Source organism: Cuculus canorus, chromosome 16 (assembly GCF_017976375.1).
Source record: "Cuculus canorus isolate bCucCan1 chromosome 16, bCucCan1.pri, whole genome shotgun sequence".
NCBI lineage: Eukaryota > Metazoa > Chordata > Aves > Cuculiformes > Cuculidae > Cuculus > Cuculus canorus.
In genome coordinates this window covers 8185104-8211381 of record NC_071416.1, presented here as the reverse complement: position 1 = coordinate 8211381, position 26278 = coordinate 8185104, and the positions used below count along the sequence as shown (strand labels likewise).

At 58.2% G+C, this 26278-nt stretch overlaps 1 protein-coding gene across 6 annotated transcripts; it reads left to right on the top strand.

Annotated features, from left to right (window-relative positions):
• The first annotated feature begins 6184 nt into the window (after positions 1–6184).
• Positions 6185–26087, top strand: DNMT3B (DNA methyltransferase 3 beta). Of its 6 annotated transcripts, XM_054081912.1 has the most exons (21): positions 6185–6238; positions 6790–6876; positions 7338–7511; positions 11288–11432; positions 12012–12121; positions 13255–13407; positions 13603–13791; positions 15243–15401; positions 16079–16186; positions 17381–17522; positions 17898–18026; positions 18469–18513; positions 18904–18983; positions 19301–19413; positions 19790–19973; positions 20198–20282; positions 20749–20990; positions 21343–21433; positions 21686–21834; positions 22476–22561; positions 23511–26087. In XM_054081912.1, the coding sequence occupies exons 3-21, from the start codon at positions 7503–7505 to the stop codon at positions 23650–23652; spliced, it is 2361 nt and encodes a 786-aa protein (XP_053937887.1). In that variant the 5' UTR covers positions 6185–6238; positions 6790–6876; positions 7338–7502; the 3' UTR covers positions 23653–26087. The 6 variants fall into 6 exon arrangements, with proteins under 6 accessions (XP_053937887.1, XP_053937888.1, XP_053937889.1 ...); XM_054081913.1 differs by lacking the exon at positions 6185–6238 and having other exon boundaries at positions 6747–6876; XM_054081914.1 differs by lacking the exons at positions 6185–6238; positions 6790–6876 and adding an exon at positions 7144–7225.
• Positions 26088–26278: the final 191 nt, after the last annotated feature.

Below are 26278 nucleotides of genomic sequence, written 5' to 3'. Positions count from 1 at the left end.
CATCGGCCGCCGCACTTTCGTCACCGCGGGGCTCTGGGGCGTTCCTCGCTGTCAGTGTGAATGGTTTTGATCCGGTTTAGCCGGGATCTACCGGAGGGGCGGCGGCAAAACCCTCAGGGAAGGGAAAAGAGCGGCGGCCCAACCGGATTCTGCTTTATTAGCGACACTTTCAATTGCAAATAAGAGCAGAGGAAGGTTGACAGCGCCTTTCATTGAGCAGAGCCCCAGCCCGTTCGCCAACGAGGGGTTAAGAGCCGAAGTGGCACCGATGGGGCGTGGAGAGAGCTGCTGCTGGGCTGGAAAGAGCATTCCCACCTGCCTCCCCTTTCCCGGCACCTCCTGCCGAAGGGGAGCAGCTGGAACCCGGGCGGAACGGGATCCAGGGGGAAAGTGGGGTGCTTGCAAGATCCGACCCCAAGTATTGAGGATGTATTAAAGCAAGGTGCAGATTTTCCACATTAGAGTCACTTATCAGGTGCTGTGGGGAAATGGACATACCGGTGTGTTTAAAACTGGAGGATTGTCTGTAAAAAATAAGTCAATTTTCACTGGAAGTCGTGGCAGGAGTGGTGTGGGCTGCTGGGACAGGGTGCCAGCGTGGGAACACGGTATTCTTGGCCTTAGGATGTTGCGTACAGCGTTAGGTACATTTTCCTAAGGGCAAATAAATAATTGCGATCAAATATTGCGCACATTCATAACCACCAAACTTCAAGCACCAGTACTGTGTGGCTGAAACACTGAACCAAGAGAGAAGGCAGTTTTCTGCCTGGTTTGTACACCAGGGCTGGCTGTGTGGGAGCAGCCCTTGCCTGATCTTTGCTTTCAAGGGTGATGCTGTAGGATCTCTGTAGGGATGGTCTCCGGGCACCTGCGGGAGGGATGGCAAAAGGGAGAAGCCAACACTGTTGGGCAACTTCCCAGACAACAAACCAAGTTCTTGGGGAATGTTGAGTGGCAGGATCCAAGAAGAAGAGTTGAAGTTGAGGTACGTGCTCCCAAAATCCTGGTCAAACAATCTCCAGGAAATTTGGCAGTCCCACCTCCTGGGACTGCTGCTGTGGTGGCAGTATGGCATCCAAGTGTCGTGAACCTTTGTAGGGCACTGGCAGTTCTGCAATGGGAGCATCTTTTAAAAAGGATGTGTTCAGATAAGAGAGGAGGTTGCAGGTGATGGTCTGGTTTAGTGCTTGGCAGATGGATGGTTCCCAGTGCCCCAGGCAGAGCCCCAGGGCTGCCAGCACCCTGTGTCCCCATGGGTGCCTCTGCCAGGCCATTCTCATGCAGAACATCGCTGATTGCCCCATCCCTGGAGGTGTTGAAGGCCAAGTTGGATGGGCCTTGGGCAGCCTGATCTAGTGGGAGGTGTCCCTGCCCATGGCAGGGGGGTTGGAACTGGATGGTCTTTAAGGTCCCTTCCAACCCAAACTATTCTATGATTCTATGATTGACTCATCAGAGCCGAGGGCCAGCTGAGGACAGCAGTTCCCTGTGACAGATATGCATGCTTGTTCACCACAAATACTGCAGAAAAAGCAGCAGCAAAAAGTGGTGGGGACACACAGGGAAATGGGTCTGGGAAATGGTGCACTCCAAACTGAGCCAGAAAATCCATGGGCCTGGCATTAGATACATTTCTCAGCTTCATTTCACCTGTTGAACTTAAGCTTCCTCAGCACTTGCAGAATGCTCCTTGGGGAAGGCTTTGTGTTAGGTATTCCCAAGAGAGCGACTCCCGGCGTGTCACCGTCAGTTCTCTGATCTGACTTTCTATCCACAATTCTCAAAGTGCTTTGCAGTCCCTCCGGTCATCCTTGGAGACCTTCCTGAAGCAGGGGGGTGTTCTCTGGCTGTGCTGGCCGGAGAAAGGCCTGGGAAAGCTAAGAGTGTGTGAATGAGTCGGGGGGAAAACCCAGACACTTTTCACCCTGAGTCCACCCACTGTGTGGGCACTGAGAACATCCTTCTGCACGGGCCGAGGGGTGCTGCAACCCCTCCCGGGTTGGTGTGGTGGAGGTTGCTCAGCAGAAGCTTAGGAGGGGTCAGTTCTCTTCCCAGGACAGGCTGATAGAAAGGAGAACTTTGCAGCCAGGATTTCAGTTTCTTCTGCATTTCAGTGCACCACCACTCTCTGCACCATTCACTCCCTGGCAAACGTTGCTACAGGAGTGACTTGTTGTGTGTGGAGGTTGTGGTAGAGATGGGATCTCCATTGCTGGGCTCGCTCCTGCACTCCGAGTGCCCACAAACCCCTTCCTGTGCGAGGGCTGCCCGTGAGCAGGGGTGATGATCCCTTGGGAGGGAAGGAGCAGCTCTGGACCGGAGTGGAGGGGGCTCTGCCAGCAGCCGCCCCAGCAGCGCCATGGCCAGGAGGGTGATTTGGGGGGGCCTCTTCGCTTCAGGTTCGGCTGTGCAGGCGTATCCTGTTTTTGAGGAAAAAGAGGATTTTGTGGGCAGCTTTTTTAGAGAGGCATTGAAGATTTTTCTTTGTGTGCCTCTTGTTTGAAGCTGACACGCTGGTAGCTGCAGGCTTTCTAGGTGTTCTGGTTACACAAATGACACTTCTTTTTCACTTTAGTTTTATTAGAGGTTTGTACCGTGTGGTCTTGGCAGCCCACGGGAAGGGCCAGGATCTTCATGGAGGAGGGATAACACTTCCTATCTCCGTGTAAACAGCAGTTGCCCCCAGATGGGAAAAGCCAGCCCAGCTGCAGGGGAGGCTGAAGGCTGTGTTCCCACATGTGGCAGCAGGATGAGGCTTTCCAACAGCCGGCACAGACCTCGCTTCCAGCAGTACAGCTCTGTCCCAGCTCAGGGGAGATGCCTGGGGCAGGAGAGCTGCTCTGAGGAGCAGCAGCCAATCATTGGAAGCTGCAAGGGAGCTGGTGGAGAGGCAGGCGGCCAGCATGAGGGCTCAGCCCATGGAGCTGCTTGTGGAAGAGGAGGACACATCCTCCAGGACGTGCTTCAATGGGGTCTTGCAGTGAAGAATACCAGGCAGGGAAAATGATTGTTACTGTGGGCTGGGCTGTGTGCTGTGCATACACCAACACAGGAAACTCCAAAGCCTGAACTCAGCAGGAGAATCACCACCAGCTTCACTGAAGGAAAAAGTTCCTCCTGCTCCCTGGCCCAGGATCACTGGAGGAGCTCACAACTGTAAGGTGATTTAATGGTGCTGGTGCTGCTCCCTGCCTGCTGGAAGACTAAACGAGAACTTCACCTTTCCTGAGGCCTGGGAATCTAGGACCTTCTGATCCAGGAGGACGAGGCTGCACTGCTGACAGCTGTAGGTAATGACACATTTGCTCAATTGCTTTATTTGTGGAGGATCACCAGGCACGCTGCTTAGGAAACACAGAGCAGGTCCTGACCCAAACACCAGGGTGCAAAGCAGGAGACAGCAGGGGACCGGGGCCAGAGCAGAGCTCCGGGCAGGGAATAGGGTTGGTTTGCCTGGCCAGGATGGCAGAGGAGAACTTTAGGAAGAGATTTGAAGTGAGCAAATAAGGCAGACAGAGAGGAGCTGGGTCTGATGCCATCACATGGGGACACTGCAGGGAAGGCAATGGCTGAGCAGCCTTTGGTGAGGAGAGGATTTTGGGTCAGGAGTGATGAGTTACATATGGAATGGCTGGCATGGTCACTGGGAAGCATTAACAGTGGAAAATGAGGATGAGGAATTGCTTCTGATGTGAAGGGATGTTGCCAGTCCCTCTGTTGTGATGACGACAGAGAGGGCACTTCCAGAATCTGGCTGGTAACCAGCTCCATGGATTGAAAATGCTGGCCAAGGGAGGCCAGGCGGGTGGGTAGCTGACTCTTCCTGCAGGGACGAACATCTGTAGAAGCTCTGGGCAGTCCAGTTCTGCAGCTGATGGGAATCACTCATCACAGGGAGGTAAGTGTCTGTGTCATGGTGTGCAGAGCTTGCGCCCAGAGAGGGACCCCCACCTCGCCCCAGCCCCTGCTCCCTTCTCCTGCAAGCTCTGGCCATGCTTCCCAGCTCTCGCAGTGATGGCACAGAGGAGCTTTGTCCCCAGGGCTGTGTCCCACCGCATGTCCGTACTGGAGAACCTCAGGGCTGACGGAAAGCACTGGCGGGGTTGCTGTGGAAGCTGCCTGGCAGAGCTGGAAGTCCTTGGTCAGCAGGAACAGTCGAGAGCCTGGCACGGGGTGCCAGAAAAGCCTGACAGGAGCCTAAATATAAAATCCTCTTTAAAGGTACTTTTTTCCCTGTGAGTTGTCACACAACCTCTCCTGACTGTTCAGAAATACAGCATCTCTCTGGGGTTGTGTGTAGCGGAGACAGGGAAAAGGGTCAGGGCTGAGCTCATAATCCACCCGGAGCTGCTTTGTTTGCTACCAGGACTTTTCCCCAAACCGTATGCTCAGACGCACTCCCCTGAATTAAATGATAACCAAGGGGAAGAGGGAGAGAAAGAGGGCGTTTCAGCTGGGCGGGAGATTGATGGCGGGTCAGAGGGCCAACAGAGGCAGGAAGGTTTTGGCAGAAAGGGAGGGGAGCCCGGGATGCCTGAAGCGAGGGCTGCTTTCACCCTAACAGTGCCTGAGACCTCTGTGAGCACAATCCGCAAGAGCGTTTTACTTCTCCAGGTCTGGAAATACACAAAGCAGTAAAATCTGTTTGCTGGGTTTTAACCTGCTCAGAAGATTGTGAATCAGCTTTCGGTTTACAGGAGGTGTGTTTATTTGAGCTGTAACCTCCAATGCTCCCCCAGGCTCATCCACACCAGATTTCTCGGCCCCTCTTGTTCACTTGTAGGGCTTTTTTTTTTTTGGCACGTGCAGCTGCATTTTCCATGCTTGTGTTCTGCAGGGATGGAGGGCGGCGGGGGAACCTGCCATGCAGGCCTCGGGCTGGCCTGGGTGCTTCCCGCAGGCTTCCCGTACCGGGGCTCACTCGCTTGATTTTCCTACTGGTCTTGAAAGCTCATTTCTGTCACACCAGGATAGTTGTGTTCCTTCTTCTTGCTGTTATACAGTTTTCTGCTGGATCTAGAAGTAATAGCAAGCGAGGAGAGAAGATTATACCCCACGTGGACTCTGGATGCTTTGTCTCGGGCAGGAGAGGCGCAGGCTGTTTTCCCCATCCCCAGCGCAGCCCTCGCGAGTGTCTCGCCTCTGTGCGGGAAAGGAAAGAACAAATAAACCCAAACTGGCTGTAAAATTTGTTAGGCTTCGCCTGCCCACGCTGCGAGTCGCACGGTACTGCTGGAAAGCTGATGGGCAGAGGGGTGGCTTGGCAGGACAAGGGCTCTGCTCGGCCTCGGCGTGCACCTTCTCCCCCCAAGGGGCTGCTCCGCAGGAGCGCTTGAGGGCTGAGCACTGGGGGGTGCAGGGCACTGGGGGGATGCTGGGCGCTGGGACGATACTGGGCACTGCGGGGACTATGGGGCACAGGCGGGTACCAGGGGATGGGGAGCCCTGGGACGGTGTGGAGCCTGAGAGAGGAATGTGGGTGCTGGGGGGAAGGGGGGTGGGGTGGGGAAGGAGGGGATGCAGGGCACTGGGCCATATGGAATCCTGGACAATATGGACTGGGGATACTGGGGTGCCGGAGATGCGGAGTCCCGGGTGGGGGATGATGTTGGGCAGTGGAGATGTGGGGCAGTGGAGGAATGCGGAGCAGTGGGGGGATGCAGGGACGCTGGGGATGCAGAGTCCTGGGCGATGTGGAGCAGTAGGGGATACGGAGCCCCGGGCGATGTGGAGCTGTGGGGGGATGCCGCGGTGCCAGAGGTGCGGAGCCCGAGGAGGGGGTGCTGGGCTGCGAAGCAATGAAGGAATGCAGAGCCGTGGGGGGACACGGGGGTGACGGGAGTGCGATGCAGGGCGGGGGTGTGTGTGTGTGCGAGGCACTGGGGGTGCGGAGCCCCGGGCAATGCTGGGCAGTGAGGAGATGCGGAGCCCCGGGGGGCGCCGGGGATGCGGAGCAGTGGAGGAATGCGTAGCAATGGGGGATGCAGGGGCGCTGGGGAGGGGGATGCAGAGCGCCGAGGGGGATGCTGAGCCCCGGGTGGGGGCCGCGGGGTCCGGGCGGGTTCGGGGCTGGCCCCGCGCTGCCGTCCCCTCCCCCGCCGTGCGGCTCGGGGCGGAGGAGGAGGGGCTGCCCAGCACGGGCAGGGTTAAAGCGCGGTGTAACCGGAGCGCGGGGCTGTGGGGCCGGGGCGCGGGCAGGGTGGCCCCGCTGGACGGCGCGTCCACCGCGGCGCAGGTGAGACCGGGACCGGAGGCGCTGGGGAGATGGGGGGCACCGGGGGCACCAGGACCGGGACGCATCCTCGTGGGCGGCTTTGTTGTGCGCCGCGGCGGGGGACAATGGGGCGGGCGGGGAGGCGGCACCGGGAGCACCGGCGGGAGCGATCGTGCAGCCCGGCTGGCGGGGACCGGCGGGGGTGACTGCCCCGCCGCCACTTGTTGCCCTCGGGGGAGCTCGGGCCGGGCTCCCTCACCCGCCCCGCCGGTCCCGTCCCAGTTTTCGGAGCCCCGCGGATGCCGGGCTGTCACGGCGGGGCCGGGGGGCTGCGGACACCCGCGGGGCCGGGGTGCACGGGGAGGAGCGAACCCTCCGAGCCTCCCGCTGCCGTCGGTGAAACGGCCAAGCGATGCCCCGGCGGGGGGGCGGGGCGGGGACGGGGGTCCCCACCGGCAGGCAGGGGCACCGGGAGGCGCCAGGGATGCAGTAGCTGCCGGGGTTCCGCACCTTTGTTATCGGTTCTGGGGTCGAGGATCCGTCAGCGAATCACGGTTTTTCTCTGTTCGCAGGAAAAGCAGCTCCCGTCCGGCGTGGAGGCTCCCCGGGGCTGGGGACCGAGGGGACGGAGCCACCGGGGCGCGTCAGCTGCCGGGCAGGTAGCGGCCCGGGGAGCCCCGCCGGCATCTCTCTCCTGCTGAGCCCCGGGAGAGGCTCCCGTGGAGGCGGAGCAGGAGGAATAACCGCCAGGGTGGCCACGGCGTGGGGCACAAGTCCCGGGAGCCCGGGAGAGGGGAGCAGCGAGGGGGCGCCCGGCGCTGGTCCCGGCGCTGCCGCTGATGCTCCTCGGGAAGGGGCGACGGGGCTGGAACCCTGCACGGGACCTGCTGCTGCCGCCTCTGTCTGCAGCTTCGTAGGAAATGAGGGGAATGAGCCAAGGTGTCCCAGGGATGGGGGCTTGTGCCCCCCTGAGAGGAGACGGGGAGGGATCGGGGCTTCTGCCCCCCGGTAAGGAGATGGGGAGGGATGGGGGCTTGTGTCCCCCCGGTAAGGGGCCAGGGAAAGGGGAAGATGGGTGCAGTGAGGTGTCATTGTCATCGCTTCTTTTCCTCTTGTGCAGGGGCAAGATGAAGCAGTAGCCACTTCAGACGCAGGAGCTGCCGCCGCCGAGTGAGACCTACCTGCACGCCAGCAGAGCCCCCCAGCCCTGCCCGCTCCCCGCTGGGCGCATCCCTGGGCAGGGGGCTCCGAGCCAGCGTGGCTCGTCTCGGTGGGACGTGGCGAGATGAGCATGGTAAAGAGCCCCGAGCGGCCAGAGCAGCGCCTGGCTCTGATGGTGGCTGCCCAGGAGCCTCCTCGTGCCTGGTCCTCACTGGGAGAGGAGGGGCTGGTTTGTTTTTTTGTTTCTTGCCTTTCAACCCAGCTTTGCTGAGCCTGGGGGTGGCCGCCGAGGGCTCTGCGGAGCGGGCAGGGGCTCCAGAGGAAACAGGGGGGAAATGGAGGGAAGTGCCGGAGCGAGAGCACAGCGAGAGCCGGAGAGGGGCCAGGCACAGGAAACAGGGAGCGAGAGCCTGCCCTTCTTAATGAGCAGAGCTGCCACAACGGGCTGCCTTTCTTGCTGAACTGCCGGCCCAGCAACTCTTTTCTTCCCAGGATTAGAGGGAAATGTTCAGTTTGGGGAGAGTTAAACGGCATTTGTGTGCGATAGCCCAGAAGCCAGGCTGGAGGGAGCTGGCCCCTGCCATTGGGGTCCTTTATTCCTTTTTGTTATTCAAACAGGGCCTGGGTGATGGCTGCCATCCTGCACAAGGCTTCCCTCCAGCCTTTTGATATGCATGCCCCTGTCTGGAGGCAAAGTCCGGCTGTCTCCCCTGCAATCTCTCCACCTACTGGGGAAACGCACCTGATAAGGGCCAGCCTGTTTTCTCAAGAAGGAAAACTGAACCCAGGGGTGAGCCAGGCTGGGGGAGCAGCCCTGGCCCCGGGGGAGCAGCCCCAGCCCTGGGGTCAGCGGGGTTCGGATGGCACAAACCCACCTGGGTGCCTCGCAGGTGGGCACAGCAAGAGGGCTCGGCCAGGCAGGGACCAGGAGCCTCTCTAAGCAGTTAATATTGTTGCATGGTCTTTAACCAGTCTGGCAAACCTTAAAGAAACTGGTATTGCAAAACTAGGGCGGGATCTGGAGTCAGCGAGTCATTGTCTTGGTGGGGTATTGCTGCTGGGCACGTCCTGGGCACCAGGCAGGGCTGGGACTGCCGCTAGCGCCAGCTTCTCGGGGAGCTTTGAGCATCGGAGCTGGAATTCTGCATTATTTTATTGCTCATGGGTTGCTGTAGGAAGCGAGCGGCTGCGGCGCACGCCTGTGTGTTTGCGGTGCATTAAGCAATGCAAACACTGGTGCTGTTTTTCTCCTCCCCGTGAGACAGAACATGTGAGGGGAGCGCTCTGGTTCTTATTATTTTCGTAATGCCCTGTGTGCACATGGTGGTGAGTGAGGGGAGGTGAGGACAAAGAGCTGGGCCTTCCTCCCGAGCAGGAGGTGCAGAGGCTTGCGAGGATGGCGGCTCCTGTGGGAGATCCTTGGTGGCCGGAGGGGTGGTGGAACGGATGGCGGGACGGTCTCAGGCATGCGGCTTCATTGCTGGGTGGAACGGTAGCAGGAACGAGCGAAGGGATGGATGCTGCCGTCCTGCTGCCTCGGAGCAGGCTGTTGGAAAAGCAAGACCCGAGCTTTGCAGTTGGGGTCGCGATGTGATGTTCCCTTTCCAGCTTGCGTGTCAGAGGATGGTGATGGGATGTCCTCGAGTGATCTCGGGTGCTGCAGCTGGAGAAGTGCACGCATAGGCTCCTGCATATGCCCTGCTCGCTCCTGCACGTACGCTGCTGGCCCTGCTGGCATGCCTGTGGCCGGGACCGGGTCCTGTGGACTCTCAGCGCTGCCCAGGGGTGAACTCTTCCTGCTTTATAACTGGAACAAAGATGATGTTGGAGTTCCTTGAGCAATGCTGATCTTGGCGCCTCGGGTACTCTGATCCTGGCTGTGCATCCCATGGAGCAGGGCTGTCCTTCCCGTGGGATGGGATGGGAGATTGGGCCGCTGTGTCCCCTCCCCAGCACAGGGACACATTCTCCTGCTCTCCCGCTGTGGACTGGCCATGCTGGGCACTAGGGTTGAGAAAGGAAAAGCCGATTTGAGGTGCAGGTTTGAACTTCCTGGGCTCAGGCTCCCATCTGAGGCTCCCAGACAGGCTCCTGACAAAGGAGCCAAAGCAAAGGTCCTCTGAGGGTCCCAGTGGGGTTTTCAGAGTGTAGATATTTTGCAGGGTGGGGAGGGGGCCTTGCCTGCTCCTGTCCTCACTGGATCTGAGCAGCTTCGCGCTGCCCCATCTCCTTGTCGCCAGCCTCTCCACTGGGTTGTCCTCAGGCTAAGTGAGCAGCGCGTCCCCTCGCTCCACGCTGTATGGATTCCTGTGTTAGATTTGCTATTTTTTTTTCTGAGTTACATTATTTATTTGTGAAAATGGCTACTTCTTGTGGCAGCGTCACTGCGGGCTGTGGTCGCTGCCTCTCTGCAGCTTCCCAGGCTGGCGAGGGGGGAGCAGACCCTGGTGGGGCTGACCCGGCTGTGCTGCCCCGTGACGTGTTGCTGCATTCAAGAGTATCCGGGGCCGCCGTGCACGAGGCCGGCATGCGGGACCCCACCGCCCGGGTTGGGGGCAGCTGGGGGCAGCCTGGCAAGTCTGGGCAGCTCCCAGGAATTGTTTGCTGGATCTGGGAGCAGATGTGCTGCAGCAATGGGATTTCTGCACACAGCTGTTTGAGTTTACGCAGCTTCAGACTCCCTCTGGTGCCATTCCTCTCCTTCTTGTCCTTTTGTTGAGAGGACTTGTGTGTGTGGGAGGCAGGACGAGGCCCCCGGGCTCTGTCTGCAGAGGTGGGCACCTGACACCTGTTTTCCTTCACATTTGGATGTTACCAGGGTTTTAATGCTACCCTTGGCGTCCCAAACATCAAACCCTGCCTGGTCTTTGTTTGTGGGAGGTGCTGACAGATGAACTCAAAGCAGAAATCTCAATTGTTAGAGAAGCAGTTGGAGGCGATGCTGAGCGAGAGAGCTGGGGAGGGGGTGGCGGGGCTGGAGCCCAGGGTCTCTTTGGGGCTGGGGGTGTGTTGCTTTTACTTCCAAAGGGGGTCTTAGGTGGATGAAGCCCTGCTTGTTCCTTAGCTCCTTGCATGCTTCTGAAATGACTCGGCTGGCCAAGGGGCAAGTTGCAGCACAGATCCATAGCCCGGCAATGAGGCAGCTTCGCTAGCATAGTCCCAGGTGCCTCTGGGAGAGAGCCTGAAATCTTCCACTGCGGAAAACAGGATCCGGGGAGGGCACTGGAGGGAAGGCAGAGGCGTCTGGGTGCAGGCAAGGCGCGCCCCACCTCTCCTGGGGACGCCTGGCTGGGCTTTATCTGTGCAGCAGCAGCTCCCCGGGGTGGAGGGGACGCCAGCGCTCGCCTCCCCCAGCCCTTGGGGCAGACAGGAGCGGTGGCACAGACCCCTGCCCTGCCCCTTCGCCCTGGGGCGGGGGAAGCTGAGGCTGGGGGCAGGAGAAGTTTTTTCCCTTTGGGGGAGTGGAACTCACTGCAGACGCCAGGACTTTGTTCCCCATTTCAAGCTGTCTGCCGCGTCCTGCTGGGTGTGCTGGGCAGCCGGAGCACGGCCAGGCTAGTGCCCAGGGGTGGAATGTCCCCTGGTTTCCACCAGGTGGCTGGGAAGTGCACCTCCCCTCTGGACAGGGTCTCAGACATGGCCCTGGAGAAAAGCCCTCATGCTCCCCAAAGCACAAGCAGGTTGAGTCTGGGGGCTCTGCTGGAGCTGGTGAATCTTCAGGGCTGCTGCGTTTGTGAGGAGGTTTTGTCCGGGTGCCGTTAGCTCCCAGCACCACTGCAGAGGTGTCTCCAGTCAGACCCTGCTGTGAAGGACAGAAGTTGTGGCTGGCTTGAAGGGCTTTGCTGTCTACTTTGGTTTCCCTGGGGCTTTCTGCACGGTTCAATTTCCCTGTCACTCTGGCTTCCACAGGCCACCATGAAAAAGGACAAGAGCCACGGCCCGGATGAGGCGGACTGCAGGGCAGAGCTGATCCTCCTAAACGGAGACTGTGCCGACCCCACTAACGACACACCCGCCCTTCTTCGGGAGCCGAATGGGAAGCCGAGTGCTCCAGGTGAGTCTCGCTGTGTCGTGCCCAGGTTGCGCCGTACCTTTGATGTGGAGGGACAGGAATCTCCCAGCTGCCATCCGCAGGGCTTCCCGGGGGCTGCAGCCTCATGGCTGTGGAAGGGGTCCCCCCGTGACTCCGCTGGCTCTCCGGCAGCACATCCACCTACCCAAGCAGTGCTGCTGGCTGCATCGCAGCTCCTGGGATACTCTGGTCATGGTCACCAAATCCCAGCCCTTCACAAGCTCCTGCTTTCAATGAACTGGTGACAAGCCCTGAACAGCAGGTGTAGGGTTTCTTAGTGCCTCTGAGCTCCTGAACAGAAAGGTGCATGAGAGAGTCCCCACACTCGCTCTTGGGGTCCCTCCCTGTTCCAGCAGGTGGGTGGTTTGGGACTGCAGTGTCCACAGTCCACGCTGGGGAGCCTCAGGTCACTGCTTGGCTTCCCTCCTTGGCCACATTTCTCCAAGATGAGGTTTCAGTCTCTTCAAATCATGACTTGCTGTGCAGAGCAGTCCCGGGCAGAGGTGTGTGGGGGCACGGAGCTGGCAGAGCCTGAGGCTGCTCTGCCTTGTCCCGGTGCAGATGCGGGGGGCCTGGGGCTGCCGTCCCTGAGGAACAGCAGGAGAGTCAGCAAGGTAGACCTCTCCAAGGACGACCTGTCCTGGCCACTCACGCTCACGCGGGAGCAGGAGGTAAGCGCTCACCACTGTGCAACTTTGCTGCCCAGGGGCTCTGAGCTGGGGGCTTGGTGGGCTGTGGGGGCAGTGGGTGCTCAGGACCCTGACCTGTTCCCCTCCGGAGTGGCTCTTGCGCTTGGTGCCAGGGGAATGGTCCAGTGGCAGACACAATTGTCATTAACAAGGATAATATTTTTTTAGTATTTAATTTCTTGACTTGCATGATGTCAGCAGAAGCCGGAGGGGGCGGTGCGTGCTGCAGTGATGCCCACTCTGTTGCAGCGCTTCAGTGATTATTGTGCTTTCTTAAAAGTCGTGGCTGTATTGATGCACCAAAGCACCACTCTCAGGGTGGCTTTTCGCTGCCTTGGGGCTGGATCCTGGTTTTGCTTCCGCTCCCATTGACTAGGGTGACAAACCAGGGTCTGGAAGCATTTTTGCCTTCTGTCTTTATTTGAAATAAACCCCCAAGGATGGAAATGTGCCTGTGAGGAGGCAGTTCCCAAAAGAAAGAGCCATAAATCCAAGCAGGGTAAAAGTTCTGCTTTCACACCGTGTTGGGTTTGGGGCTCTTTTGGTTGCGAAGTCTCATTTCAATTTGAAACTCAGTTACGCCGGATGCAGGAAACACGCCTGGGTTGGACTGTTTGTAAACTGCGGCTGCTGTAACCACAGGGGAAAGGCTGCCCTGGGTGCCTGTGCAGGGCCCGGCTGTGGGAGGGAGCGCGACCGACAGCACCCACGCGCGTGTGAGCTGAGGGCTGTACCCGGGGCAGCTGCTCTGCCAGAGCCTGTGGCTCGAGCGGTGGCTGCTCCTCCCGGCTGCTGCCTTCCGCTGCTCTCGGTTGCACGGCTGGGAAGAGGGAGGGTGTTGGAGGGTATGGTCGAGCATGCACGTGACTGCTGGAAACAAAAGTGGATTTAAGCAGCCCCAAGCGCAGGGGGCAAGTGCAGCTCCTGCGCACAGCAGTGCAGCCCCACGGAGATGCTGTGAAGTGCACAGGCGCGCCAAGGGGCTCAGCCTGAGGTGCCTCCTGCAGCCGTCGGTGCTCCTCTTGCTCCCCACTCCCAGGGCGCGGGCTGTCCCCATCCCCAGTGCTGCTGGTGTGGGGAAGGCATTGGTGACACCAACTCTGTTCCACCTCCAGGTGCGGCCCCGGGGCAGCGCTGGCTGGGAGAGCAGCCTCAGGCAGAAGCCCCCCGTCCGCCTCATCTTCCAGGCGGGACAGACCCGGCATGAGATGAAGATCAAGGAAACGAACACCGTGGAGCCACTCAGGGACCTGCCAACTCCCCTACGGGTGAGGCTCTGCACAGGACCAGGGTTTTCCTGGGGCTCTGAGACCTGCACTTCTGCTGTGCCCAGCTAAGTGGCCACCTCCCTGTGCCTCAGTTTCCCCTGTGAAGTGGAGGATGACGTGGGACAGGTCTCTCTCCTCCCTGCCCCTCTCCCTGCCTTCCTCCTGCACTTATGCTCCATTCTCCCCGTCATACAGAGCTCCAGGCGGCGCCCAGCATCCATCCCCGTGACCACCATCGACCTGACGGAGGAGGACTCCCGGGACTCATCCCAGAGCAGCAGCACACTCTCTGGCAGCAGCTCCCAGGAGGGGCAGAATGGCTCTGCTGAGCTGGGGGCCGCGGAGCTGGAGAGCAGAGATGTAGGAATAGCACTGGAATACCAGGTACGGAGGGGCCAAATTCTGCTCCTGTGCTTGGGATTGTGTGGGCCAAGGACAAACCTTCCTGGCTTGTCCAAAGCCTGTGGGCAAGGAGAACTCACCACTGGTGGTTCTCCTGCCTCCTACCCTGCCTGCGCTTTGCTGTGTGTCCAGGTGCGATGGTGCCAGGCTGTCCCAGTCCATCGGGCAGCGGGGTGGGTGCTGCTCCGGGGGCTCCGTGCTGCGGACAGGCAGTATGCAGGACTCAGCCCTGCCGAGACACTTCCTGCGCCTCACGTGGGACTGCAGAGCCTCCCAGGGCCCCTGAGACGCGTGCATGGCACACGCTGGGCTGGCTGCTGGGCCGTGCCCCGAGACAGGCACTTGCGTGTGCAGAAAATGTTTCTGTCGGGGGATGCTGGAAAGGAGCAAAGGTGTTGGAGCTGCAGAGGAACGTGATTCAGTGCCTGCAGGCACCAGGGCAGGGCCTGGGACTAACAGGAATTGGGCAATTGCGTCTTCATCTTGCTGCGTAATTAGGTGCCTAATTGCAGAACAAAGCTGGGAAGGAGGGCTCTGCAGGCGGAGGGGACGCTGCTCCTGCGCACGGCGAGGTGCCTCTCTGGGCGCAGCACCGTGCCGCCCTGACAGGCTGCCTGTTGAAGATCCTTGGCACGGTCACGACAACATTCCCAGATTCTTCTCCTTCTCTCTGTTTTCGTGCTGCCCTGTTCCCTGCTCTGCCCTGTGGGAACAAGGGGAGGGTGGGTTCCCTCTCCATGGGGTGCAGCCAGAATAGCTGAGCTGTGAGCCCTGGGGCTTCTCTGCTGAGGAGGAACCTTGGGGAGCCCAGGGAGCAGCCTCAGTGTGAAGTCCTCCCTGGGGCGGGCAGGACACATAGCAGCCTCTGCTGTGCTTCTCTCAGCCCGGGTTGTGGCTCGGAAGCAGCATGCAGTGAGCCAGGTTCTCCCAGCAAAACGTGGCTGCAGTGGGCGAGGAGATCCGGAGAGTCTGTCTGTGCTCTCCGAAGCTGCTGCCCACCTGCCTTGCCTGTTCCCATCACCAGGGCTGCTGCAGGCCCTTCTGTGACAGCTGGAACTTCCCAGCTGCCATTTTATGGGAGAGCAGGAGAAAAAGGCTTCCAAGTGTTTGCAGGGACCTCAGGAGGGCAGGCAGGAGTGGGCATGCATGGGGCCCTGCTGCCAGGAGGGCTGTGCAGGACAGAGCACGCACCGCGCCGTGCGTGCCAGGCACTGGGTTTGGTGTGGGGCTGGCAATGCATAGATCTTCCTGCTGAGCTCCCACCAGGAGCCAGCACTGCTAGGGAGATGTTTTGGCACTGTTCTGAGGGACAGGGGCACAGCTTTTGTCGGTCATTGCGTAGAGCTCCATGCACGTTACTGCCCCAATGGCTCTCAGATAGAATGGGGAGTTTGTGCTTTGGGCTGATCTGTGTTGTCCTCTTTTTCTTCCAGGATGGGAAAGAATTTGGAATTGGGGACCTTGTCTGGGGAAAGATCAAAGGTTTCTCCTGGTGGCCTGCAATCGTTGTCTCCTACAGAGCCACAGCCAAGCGCCAGGCCGTGTCAGGCATGCGGTGGGTGCAGTGGTTCGGAGACGGGAAGTTCTCCGAGGTAAGCCTGCTGCCTCCTGCGCCTGCACCCAGCTTTGCCCAGGCTGAATTCCCCTCCCTGGCACATTTCTGCAATCTGTCCCGTCTTTGGAGCTCCCCTGGGGTTGTGTGTTCGCCCAGCTGCAGCCTCCCCAGGCAGAGACCCCGGCATTCAGCACAGTCGGGCTCTGCCTGGTGGCTCTGGCATCAGTAACTGGTGACTGGTAGGTGACAGGATCCAGCGAAGGCACAAGGGAAAATCCTGTCGTAGAGCCTGCCCAGTCCCTTGCTGGGGTTTTGCTGAGCCTTGGTCTCCAGGGCTGCCCCTGGCACTCCCTGCCCGGTTAGGGATGCCTTCCCAGAGCCCTTGGCCGTCCTGCATCTCCTGGAGGGATAGCAGTGCTGTGCTGCCTGCCTGTGCTGACAGAGCTGTGGTGCCAGCAGAGGGTGCAAAACGCCTGTCCTTGTCACAGTGCAATGCCTCAGCCCTTCTCCCTCTGTACAAAGCTGATGCTGGGCTTCCTCACCGATCTGCACGGTCCAGACAAAGCCCTGGCAGCGCGGCATGGCCACATCCCAGTGCCCTCGGATGCAGCACAAGAGCTGTGCTGAGAGCCGCTGGTGGCACGGTGCCCTGAGGACACGGCTGGACTGAGGTGTGCCCATGCCTGCTGATGAGTTTTCATCACTCTTTGCCAGGTCTCTGCAGACAAGCTGGTGGGACTGATGGCCTTCCGGCAGCATTTCAATTCTTCCACGTTTAACAAGCTGGTATCCTACCGACGAGCAATATACCATGCGCTGGAGGTAACGGTGGGGCAGAGCTGGCGTTGTGTGGATGAGGTGCTGAGTGGAGCAGCTGGGCACTGTGGGAGGCAGCGGGAAGCAGGGAGAGATGGGCTGTGTGCAGGGTGGCTGATGCAGATCTGCCACAAAGGAGACGCTTCACTGGGGCAGGGAGAGATGGCCCAGGCAGAAAGCTGGGTGCCTGCTCTGCTCCAGTGCATGCAGAGCTCCGGCTGTGTGTCTGGGGAGGGGGCTGGAGCTGGGGCTCCTCGGCTTTGCCCCTGCACGTGGCTCTGCTTTGTGTCTGGATAACACCTGCCAACCTCCCTGAGAGTCCTCAGTGTGGCGTGCTCCTGCCACAGCCCAGAACTGCTCATTCCCCATCTCCTGGGCTGCTGTGGAGAGGTGTCTGCAGGAAACCCCTCCTTGGGACTATTGTCCCGTGTGGCCGTGGGGCCAAACTCTGCCTGGCTTACTCCGGAGACATGGGGTGTAACTGCTGCCACTCTTGCTGCTCCAGAATCCCTGGGGCCAGGCTCAGTCAGCATCACAGTGTGACACAAGCAGGGGTGTCCGGGGCTGGTGCTGGATGCCCTTTGCAGTCGGGGCGGGCGATGAGCACCCCATGGCTCTGGTCTCCATCCAAGGGATGTAGTTGGGGAGGCCCTGGCCCAGGTTGCCCAGAGCAGTGGTGGCTGCCCCATCCCTGGAGGCCAGGTTGGATGAGGCTTGGAGCAACTTGATCCAGTGGGAGGTGTCCATGTCATGGTGTCCCCAATGGCAGAGGCTGGAACTGGATCATTGAGTCCCCTCCAGCCTAAACCATTCCATGATTCTATGACTCGACCCTGGGTGCTGCAGACCCACAGGCTCCTCTTCTGCCTCTTTTTCGCTTCCAGCTCCTTGCTGCGGAGCTGAGTCCAGGCGTGAGCTGGGCTGGGCAGTCCCTGCTCCCAGCAGGACGGGAGCTGCTGGAGGACAGATGGGCTGCTGGCAGGGGGGGAGGCACTAGAACGTGGCACACCCAGTGCCGGAATCCGGCAGCTGCCACTGTGCTGGGGCTGCCAAGTTCTGCGCATGTGTGTGTGGTGGGGAGGGGGCCTGGGATGGTGGCCCCGGCAGGCACACGGGCCATGCAGGATGCAGTGGGGCTACTCCTTAGCCAGGGACCAACCCCGCTCACCCTGGCCCGCGCTGGTCACCCTCTCTCGGCAGGTTGCCCGGAGCCGGTCGGGGAAGACCTTTGCAGTTGCCCCTGGGGAGTCCCTGGAGGAGCAGCTGAAGCCCATGGTTGACTGGGCACTCACCGGCTTCAAACCCTTGGGTCTCAAGGGGCTGCGACCGCCCAAAATCTCAGGTGAGGTGGTGGCCTGAGCTGGCAAGGGATTGGTACGGGCAGCAGTCGTTGGTGCTGAGCCACTGTGGTTGGCCCCAGTGGAGCCTGCTTGCCGTCTGCTGTGGCTGTGCTGGCCCAGTCCTGAGGTGGCCCCGGGGCTCCTTGCTCCTCAGTGGGGTCCCCACAGCAGCACTGCAAAAACCTAGAGTGAAACACCCTAAATAATGTTGCCTCTGGAATTCAGTGCCCTGGCTGAGCCTTGAGCCACACGTGGGGAGCCCAAGCAGCCAGGAAAGGTGGGATCTGGCAGGGCTTGGCAGGAGGTGTCCCAGGTGCCCTGGGGAGCTCCTGGTGCCGCAGGCTCATCCCAGGGAGCTGCCATTCTCTTCTTTGCAGAGAACGGGGCCCTGAGGAATGGGACAGAGGAGGTGCTGTCCCTCGAGCAGTGCCCCCCAACCAAGAGGCTGAAGACCATCCTCTGCAACAACGGCAAGGAGCAACGAGTGGAAGAGGACCAGACCCGAGGTAACCAGCAGCGAGAGATGGGGAGCAGCATGGCCTGGGCTATGCCTCCTGAAAAGCACTGGGAAACTTCTCTAGGAAGGGGTTCAGTTCTTCCCAGGGACCATTAGCTTTGTCTCCAAAGGCAAAAGCTTTTGTGGTCTCCTGTTGCTCAGTGGTGCCTCACCAGACGTCGGCAAACCCATCTGCAAGGCACGGCACCACAAGCTGGGCTCCGTTAATGGCTCAGCTTGGAAATCATCTGTGTTGGTGCTTTGAGCCCCAGCTCTGGTATCTCCAGCAGCCAAAGGATGTGGGTTTTGCCCCAGCACATGGGCTGCCTTCCCTGCAACACCCAGCAAAGCTGTAGCAGTTTTAATGCAAAAAATAAGCCTCTGTGAGCAGAGTGCATGTAAAGTTTGGTACGTAAGGAATGATAATGATCTTATATTTTCATTTTATAAAGAGCAAATGGTTTCCGGAGTTACGAACAACAGTGGAAGTCTTGAAGGTAATTGATCATTTTGTCTGTCTTGGGAAAAGGTGTGGGGCTGATGTGGGTGCTTGCAGGCACTAGGTAATGATCGTGGGTCCCTTTGGAACTGTGTAGGAAAGGGGAAAGCACTGTGGTTGCAGGTTCTGGGCCTCTCTTTGTGCTGAGAGGCACTGACTGCTCTGTAAATCCTCCCCGCGGGGCCTGTTTGCAGGCACACAGCCGCATCCACCCCTGCATGCGGTTCAGCCGAGGGGCTGCAGCCTCTGCAGCGCAGTGGGATGGGGGAGTGGGTTTGCATGGCTGCGCCCGGCGCTGCTCCCAGCCCTGTCCCTAGGCACCCTGGCAGCAGCCCCGGGCTGCAAACGGGTGAGCCCTGGCCTGAGCAGGACTCTCTGTGTCACACAGACAGCTGTTTGTCCTGCGGGAGGAGGAACCCGGCCACCTTCCACCCGCTGTTCGAGGGGGGCCTCTGCCAGACGTGCAGGGTAAGTGCTGCCATGCCAGGCTGACTGTGGGGCCGGAGGATCCGGTGTGGAGTCCAGCCCCACTGCAGCCAGCGCTGTCGAGATGGGAACGGTGACTGTGCCAGACCCTGGCCATGCTGCGTTCGCCACCAGGCTGTCCCTCCATGTGTTCCCTCCACTTCCCATGTGCTTTGGGTGGTGCTCACAAAGCACTGAGGACTTGCATCTCCAAGCTCTCGCTGTGCACCAGGATGGAGCGAAGCTGCGTTCTCTGTTTGCCCTCTGAACACGGATCCTGATCCTCTGTCTTTCTCCCCTCCTGGCTCTCCTTTTGCTAGGATAGATTCCTGGAGTTCTTCTACATGTATGACGAAGACGGCTACCAATCCTACTGCACTGTCTGCTGCGAAGGGAAGGAGCTGCTGCTCTGCAGTAACGCCAGCTGCTGCAGGTGAGCCCTGTGCGTCCCTGTCCCTGCTCCTCTGGCTGAGCTCCCAGCAGAGCTCCTGGGGAGCCGTGGGGAAGTGGGACCACACATGAGCCTGGGCAGGGTGCTGGACTGCTCCTTAGCACATCCCAGCACAGCCCACCTGTCCCCACTGAGCTGGGCTGCACCTGAAGAAACCCTGGGGAGGATGGCAGGAGTGTTACCCGTGCCTGGGCAACCAGCTTGTGTTAGCAGCCCTAAAAACCAGGATTCTGCCTGGAAATAAAGCCTACAAAACAAGGCAGGGGCTCTGGTGCCTGGCAGGGGAGACTCCAAAGGCTGGGGTGACCCAGAGGGGTTTCTGGAGGTGATGGGTAATGAGGTGTTGTGGTTTGGGCAGGTGCTTCTGTGTGGAGTGTCTGGAGGTGCTGGTGGGGCGAGGGACGTCGGCCAAGGCAAAGGAGCAGGAGCCCTGGAACTGCTACATGTGCCAGCCCCAGCGGAGCTACGGCGTGCTGCAGCGCCGGCAGGACTGGAACACCCGCCTGCAGGACTTCTTCACCAGTGACAAGGGACAGGAATACGTAAGGGCTGGGGGCAGGCGACCCCAGCATGCTGGGCTTTGGAGGAGAGGGCTATGGAGAGCAGGGCAATGGCTCAAAACCACTCAGCCCTCTGTTTTGGTCTTGCTTATCCAGGCCCTCAGAGGGAGCAGATGCTCCCCTGATCATGGAGACAATGGCTGTAGAGCTGAGGTTTGGCCATGTAGAGCATCACAGCGCTCTTCATCATTGTCCTTTCATTGCAGGCTGAACCCAAAATCTACCCCACAGTCCCCCCAGCCAAGAGGAGACCTATTCGAGTGCTCTCTTTATTTGATGGCATAACAACAGGTGAGGAACTGGAAGAGCACTGTCCTGACGGCTTCCAGCACTGGATGTTGGGGATGAATAGTTTCATGGCCTCCAGCCTGTCATGGCTTGGTGGGGAGAAGGGGATGAAGAGCAGGGGGATCCCCATCAGAAGGGGGTGAGGGCAGAGGCTCCCCTTCCTGCTGGATAGGAGAGGAGGAGGGAAGGAGGAAGGGATGGAAGGATGGAGGGTGTGGGAATGTTGCTCACAGAGGTTCTTGCTGTGACAAGTTCCATCTTGGGTGGCAGATTTCACTGAGAAACAAGAGCAGTGGGAGTGCTGGTAACCTGGCCTCTGGTGGAGAAGTGGCTGAGGGCAACTGGTTTGGCTCTGTCCACTCAGCTCTGGACTTGGGCTTTCTGGGGGCAAACCTGCCTGGAGGGAACGGGTTAAAAAAAACCATAGAGTTTGCTTATCTATAAGTCCCGTGTGACTGCACCCACCTAGGACCTGCAAGAGTGGCCACATCGAACGTCCATGCTGATGAAGGAGACTTTGAGACTAAAGAGAGCAGTGCAGCCTCAGACCTCTGTCCCTTGGCAGGGTACGTGGTGCTGAAGGACTTGGGCATCCAAGTGGAGAAGTACATTGCCTCAGAGATCTGCGAAGACCCCATTGCTGTGGGCACCATGCGGCATGAGGGCAACATCACCTACGTGCATGACGTCAGGAACATAACCAAGAGAAACGTGAGCACCGCTTCTGCAGGAGGGCCGGGGAATGTGATTCTGTGGCTCCAAGCCCCATCTAACCTGGCCTTGAACACCTCCACGGATAGAGCAGCCATGACTTCTCTGGCCAACCTAGGCCAGGGCCTCCCCAGCCTCACAGGAAAACATTTCTTCTCAAGATCTCATCTTAATCTCCCCTCTTTCAGCTGAAAATCCTTCCCCTTTGTCCTTTCCCTGCACTCCCTGAGAGCCCCTCCCCAGCTTTCCTGGAGCCCCTTTCAGTACCAAAGCTGCTCTAAGGTCTCCCTAGAGCTTTCCCTTCTCCAGGCTTACATGGTGCCTCCTAACCAATTCTCTCTGTTCACTGTAGATTGAGGAGTGGGGTCCCTTTGACCTGGTGATTGGTGGAAGCCCCTGTAACGACCCCTCCCTTGTCAACCCGGCCAGGAAGGGGCTGTATGGTAAGGCTGCTTTGCCTCTGCAGGGCTGGGTACCCCTGGAGTGGGGTGTTCCTGGGGTGTGGAGCCACCTTGAAGTCCATGGAAGCAGTTCAGCCTCAGTCTGTGCTGGTGGTAGCTCTGCTCTGAGCTGCAGACTGTGAGGTGGCACCTGACTGTCTCCATGTGGTGGGAGGACAGCCCAAACCCATGCACCCTTGCCACAGCCAATCCCAACTGGATCCCAACCTGTTGCTCCATCTTTCTCCCTTGCAGAAGGAACCGGGAGGCTGTTCTTTGAATTTTATCACCTGCTCAACTACGCCCGTCCCAAGGCAGGAGAGGAGCGCCCCTTCTTCTGGATGTTCGAGAACGTGGTGGCCATGAGAGTCAATGATAAGAGGGACATTTCACGGTTTCTGGAGGTAGGGATTGCCACTGGCTTGTAAAACACATCAGAAAAGGAGACTCGCTGGGCAGTGCAAGGTGTGCCAGGGCTGTGAGGGTTTGGCCGTGGTTTTGTATGGCCCCAGCGCTGGAAAAATCCCTGCCTGGTGCATGTGCTAAGAACCATTTTTTCAGTCTTTGCTCTGGATCCCCTCTGGCTTCCAGCAGGTTAACCCCAAGCACTTGTTCTCTGGGAGGAGACTTTTGCCAGCCCTGCAGAAAGCATCTGTTCAGAGCAATGCGTGCCATGTCTAGGGAGAGGGAGGTCGGGGTGGGAAAGGATTTTTAACTCTGTGGTAGCCAAGATGAGCTGTGGGTCAACAGAAACCCCCATGTATAAAAGCCACATTAGAGGCTCATGGTCCTGGTCCCGGTCCGGAGAGACCAGCGCTGAAGCTGCTGTGATTCTCATTAGCTGCTGCCCATGGCTGTGGCTGGAGCCCTCGTGGCCAACCAGCCCACGCTCTGGTGTAGAACAAGAGTGTCTTGCGGCTGGGTCCTTGAGACCGTTTGCTGAAGGCTTGAAGTCCCTGCAGTGCAGCGGAAAGGGGTTCCTGTGCTGGAGAGAGCTGAGCAGACACCTCCTCTAACTTTTATTTCCCTCTCTGGTGGCCTGCAGTGTAACCCGGTTATGATTGACGCTATCAAGATCTCAGCTGCCCACCGAGCACGCTATTTCTGGGGCAACCTTCCAGGGATGAACAGGTAATAGAATTGGGTTGAATCTCTCACTGCAGTTTTGGTTTGAGGTGCTTGTGTGGTGGTTCCTTCATCCTTGGCCCAAAGTCCAGCTCCTGGGAGCCAAAGAGCTGCATCTCCTGTACAGAGCAGTGATGCGCGTGTGGTAGTGCAATGAGTAACAATGGGACTGTGGGTTGTATGTCGGTGTCTCCTGCCCATCCTTTGGTTCAACCAGGGGCACTGGTGTTCCAGTACAGTGATCACTGGTGCACCTTAACGCTTGGGCACTGCAGAGCCCTAATAGCACAGTTTAGCACGGCTGCTGGTTAATTTTGGCTGCCCTCAGTGTCTGTAGGTGTGGTGCTGCAAACCCCCAGAGCTGGGGCAGCTCGCTGTTCCCTGCCCACAGGCATGTCCGGGGTGGGAGGCATGGCTGCATTCTTGCCATGGATAGATTTCCACCAGGCAGCAGGTGCAGCGCGGGGCTCCTTCATTCCCAGTTTGACTCCACGGGATGGGTTGCATCCTGATTCCACGGCTGGGTCTGGGCGCTCAGTTCCCATCCACAAGTGCGTTTGGGGCAGATAGTCTTGCACGGAGAGGCGTGGGGCGAGTTGTCAGGCTGTCTCGCAGGAGTGGGGCTGGAGGAGATGCAGGCTCCCCTCTGCCACTGTCTGCGCTGCGCTGGGACGAGTGCTGCTGGCCGGGGGCAGAGCAGGAACGACTGCGGCGCCTTTGCTGAACACTTTGAGGGCTTCCAGGGGAAAGCGATCAGTGTTCACTTGCCGCTGTGCTGGGAGAGAAAACCAGAGAGCTGGTGGGGAGCCGAGCCGAGCAAGATCGTGAAGCAGAGGCTGGGGCGGGACGCGGGGATGGGGCAGAGGGATGCTGCATCCTATCTGTGACTGAATGGTGTGGGGAAGCAGGGCTGTCACCACCGAGCCTCATTCCCTCTTCTGCTTCTGCTCCACAGGATCTTCGGCTTCCCCCTCCACTACACGGATGTCTCCAGCATCGGCCGTGGGGCTCGCCAGAAGCTGCTGGGGAGATCGTGGAGCGTCCCCGTCATCCGGCACCTCTTTTCCCCACTCAAGGATTACTTTGCCTGTGAATAGCATCCCGAGCGTCCCTCGTCTCTCTGGTAAAGATGCACAGCTCTGCTGCCGTGGCAGGAGAGGGACGGGCACCGCTGCCGGACTCTGCCATGGCACCGTCCTTCCCCGGCCACGTGCTGCGGGAAGGCAGCCTGGCCCCGCAGGGGGAGCTGAGGAAATGTCTTTAACCAAAGAACCTGGCAGGGTAACTTTTCTTGAAAGGGACTAGCGGCAGCGATTAGTAGGAAATGATGGACACGAGAGCTTTAATTACCCAGCGCAGGAAGCTCCATGCATGACTGATGAGATGTGAGTCTCCTCCAGAGCATTAAATATTCTGTTTTAGCCTAGAGCTTGAAAGTCACAACTGGCTGAGCAGTAGGTGTGGAGCTGCTGCTGACAAATTGCAACTAGAGCGAATTAGTGCATTTTTAAACAAATAAAACCTCTCTTGGAGCAACTGCCCAAGCCCCCGAACTGCTGCAGCGGGTGTGAGGGCCCCGCCTGGCTCACACACTGAGCCTGCAGGACACAGAAACCAAATCGTTCTTAATTTTAAGACTTTTTTGATAAACTTTTTGATTTTGTTGTTTAACGTCTATTGCTGCTTGAAGGCATTACATACGAATGTGGAGATTTCTAGACCTGAATGTAGCTGAAACTGAACTGTGAGGTGATAGAATTACTTTTCTAGCTAGAACTAAGGAAATACTGTTTTCTATGTTTGGTTGTAGTTTACAAATATTCACTACTTCCTTTTTAAAACATCTAAACCTTTTCCTTACATTTTAAAATCCTGCTGAGTGGTTTGAGAGCATACATAATCAGAGCATGGAGGATTTGGGCTCCAGTGTCCATAAAGGAAAACGTTCTCTGAGCACTCATTTCCCCAATGCATGTGGTGCCTTTGCAGGAAGGAGAGCGCAGTGGCCAGGGTTGTCTTCAAAATACAGCCCCGATATGTCCTGTAAAATGTCCCAATCCCGAGCAGTGTTGGCAGCGCATTTGCTGTGGTGCAGAAGCTTCCTCGCAGGGAAAATCCGCCTCAATCCCAGCAGGGCTGTGGGGCTCTAGAGTCCCAGAGTGCAGCATTGGTATCATCTGCATGGATCCTGCTCTGTGGGTGGGAGAGCTGCTGTAAGCAGGGGCTGCACCTCTCCTTCCTTGCGCTCCCATCTCTCTGCATAGGACTTTGCACGTAGATGGGATGCTGCTGGTGCGTGCTATGTGCCAAGCCCTGGCCAGACAGTGCCCTGGGGGGCTCCCAGAGCTGCACCCCAAAACTGGGAGCTCCTGGCCACCACTGTGCTCACTTTTACTCCTCTGCTCCTCTGCTCCCTGACTTTGCCAGAGCGATTATCTTGCTGTCCGTGAAGTCCTGGGCACGCTGGTCCCAATGCCAGCAGAGCCCATCCCTCTCCACCAGGTTTTCCATAGCCACGGGGCTGCTGTCCTGGCTGGCATCTCCCAGGAACTCTTCTCTCCAATGCACATTTCAATGCACTGAAGCAACCTGTGAAGCTCCCTCCTTGGCCCCTCTGCCCTCCCCTACCTCTGCTGCTCCCTGCAGAGCAGCAGGTCGTTGGTGCCTTCTCACAATTAATAGGGTGCAAACCATGGGCCAACGCTCTGCCTGATGCCAGGCTGTCTCACAAGGTGTTGCACAGCATCAGTGGGAAATACGAGCTTCTCTCCTGGCTTTTTCTACCTCTCTGACACATGGGGACCCTCTTGCACCCCCTCACAGGTGGAGAACAGCAGCTTCCCTGAAGGAGGGAGCCTTCTGTTTTCCACTCTTCCTGGCATGGAGCTGCTTGTGTGCAGCTTTCCACCCTATCCCCATCTTTTGGTCTACAACCCAAGGCTGCGCTTGGGAGTGGGCAGGAAGGGAAGCCCAGGTGAAGTTTAAAGGCTTTTTTTCTGTCATCCTGCCCGGAGGATTTACTTTTTAAAGGCTTCCCATAGGGGTTCATTCTCGGTGATGTGCGTTTGAGGTGCATGCCTTAGTTAAGGAAATGCTGGAGAAAGCCATGTGGTCTCCTCCGCATCGCTGCTGGCACCTGCAATGCTCCTCTGCCCCAGAAACCTGGGCAGGTTCCGTTTTTCCAAACTGGGTTAACCCCTAACCTCCACATCTCTAATTCCATCCTCCAGGTCTCACATCCCTTCCTATCTGATCAAAAGCAAAATAAATAAAAGAGGAAATATAAAGGACTTTGGGAAAGTAAACAAAGATGAAAGAGGAATGAGCATTTTCTTGGCATTAAGCTTACTTGATGAGGATTGTAGTAGACGAGTCTTCCTTGACATTTTTCCCTGTAAGAGCTGCCTTTATTCTGTGTTTATAAAAACGTAAGGAGAGGAAGAATTCAGAGATGCTTTTTTAACACTTTTCAAAGGGTTCAAACTCTCCCTGGTGCTATTTTTGTAGGTTAAGGATTTTTGATGTCGAAAGTCTTGCGGGTTTTTATACAATCTTTCACAAATAAAGAAGTGTATTGTTTTGTTGAACACCTTCCATGTGCTTTTTTTTGTAGTGGGAGTGCAAAAACACAAACCTGTGCCTTGTCCATGAGTTTTATTGATATTTGTGTGGGAAAGAAAGGGGATCTGTGCCAACAGTCTACTGGTTACTGCCGGCTGATTA

Bases quoted from the DNA above. Each gene is read 5' to 3' on its own strand.
- DNMT3B (XM_054081911.1), top strand. From the start codon at position 8,684: ATGCCCTGTGTGCACATGGTG. The intron at 18,984-19,300 runs GTAAGTGCTGCC...TCCTTTTGCTAG, and splicing joins GCCTCTGCCAGACGTGCAGG to GATAGATTCCTGGAGTTCTT. The intron at 19,974-20,197 runs GTAAGGGCTGGG...CTTTCATTGCAG, and splicing joins GTGACAAGGGACAGGAATAC to GCTGAACCCAAAATCTACCC.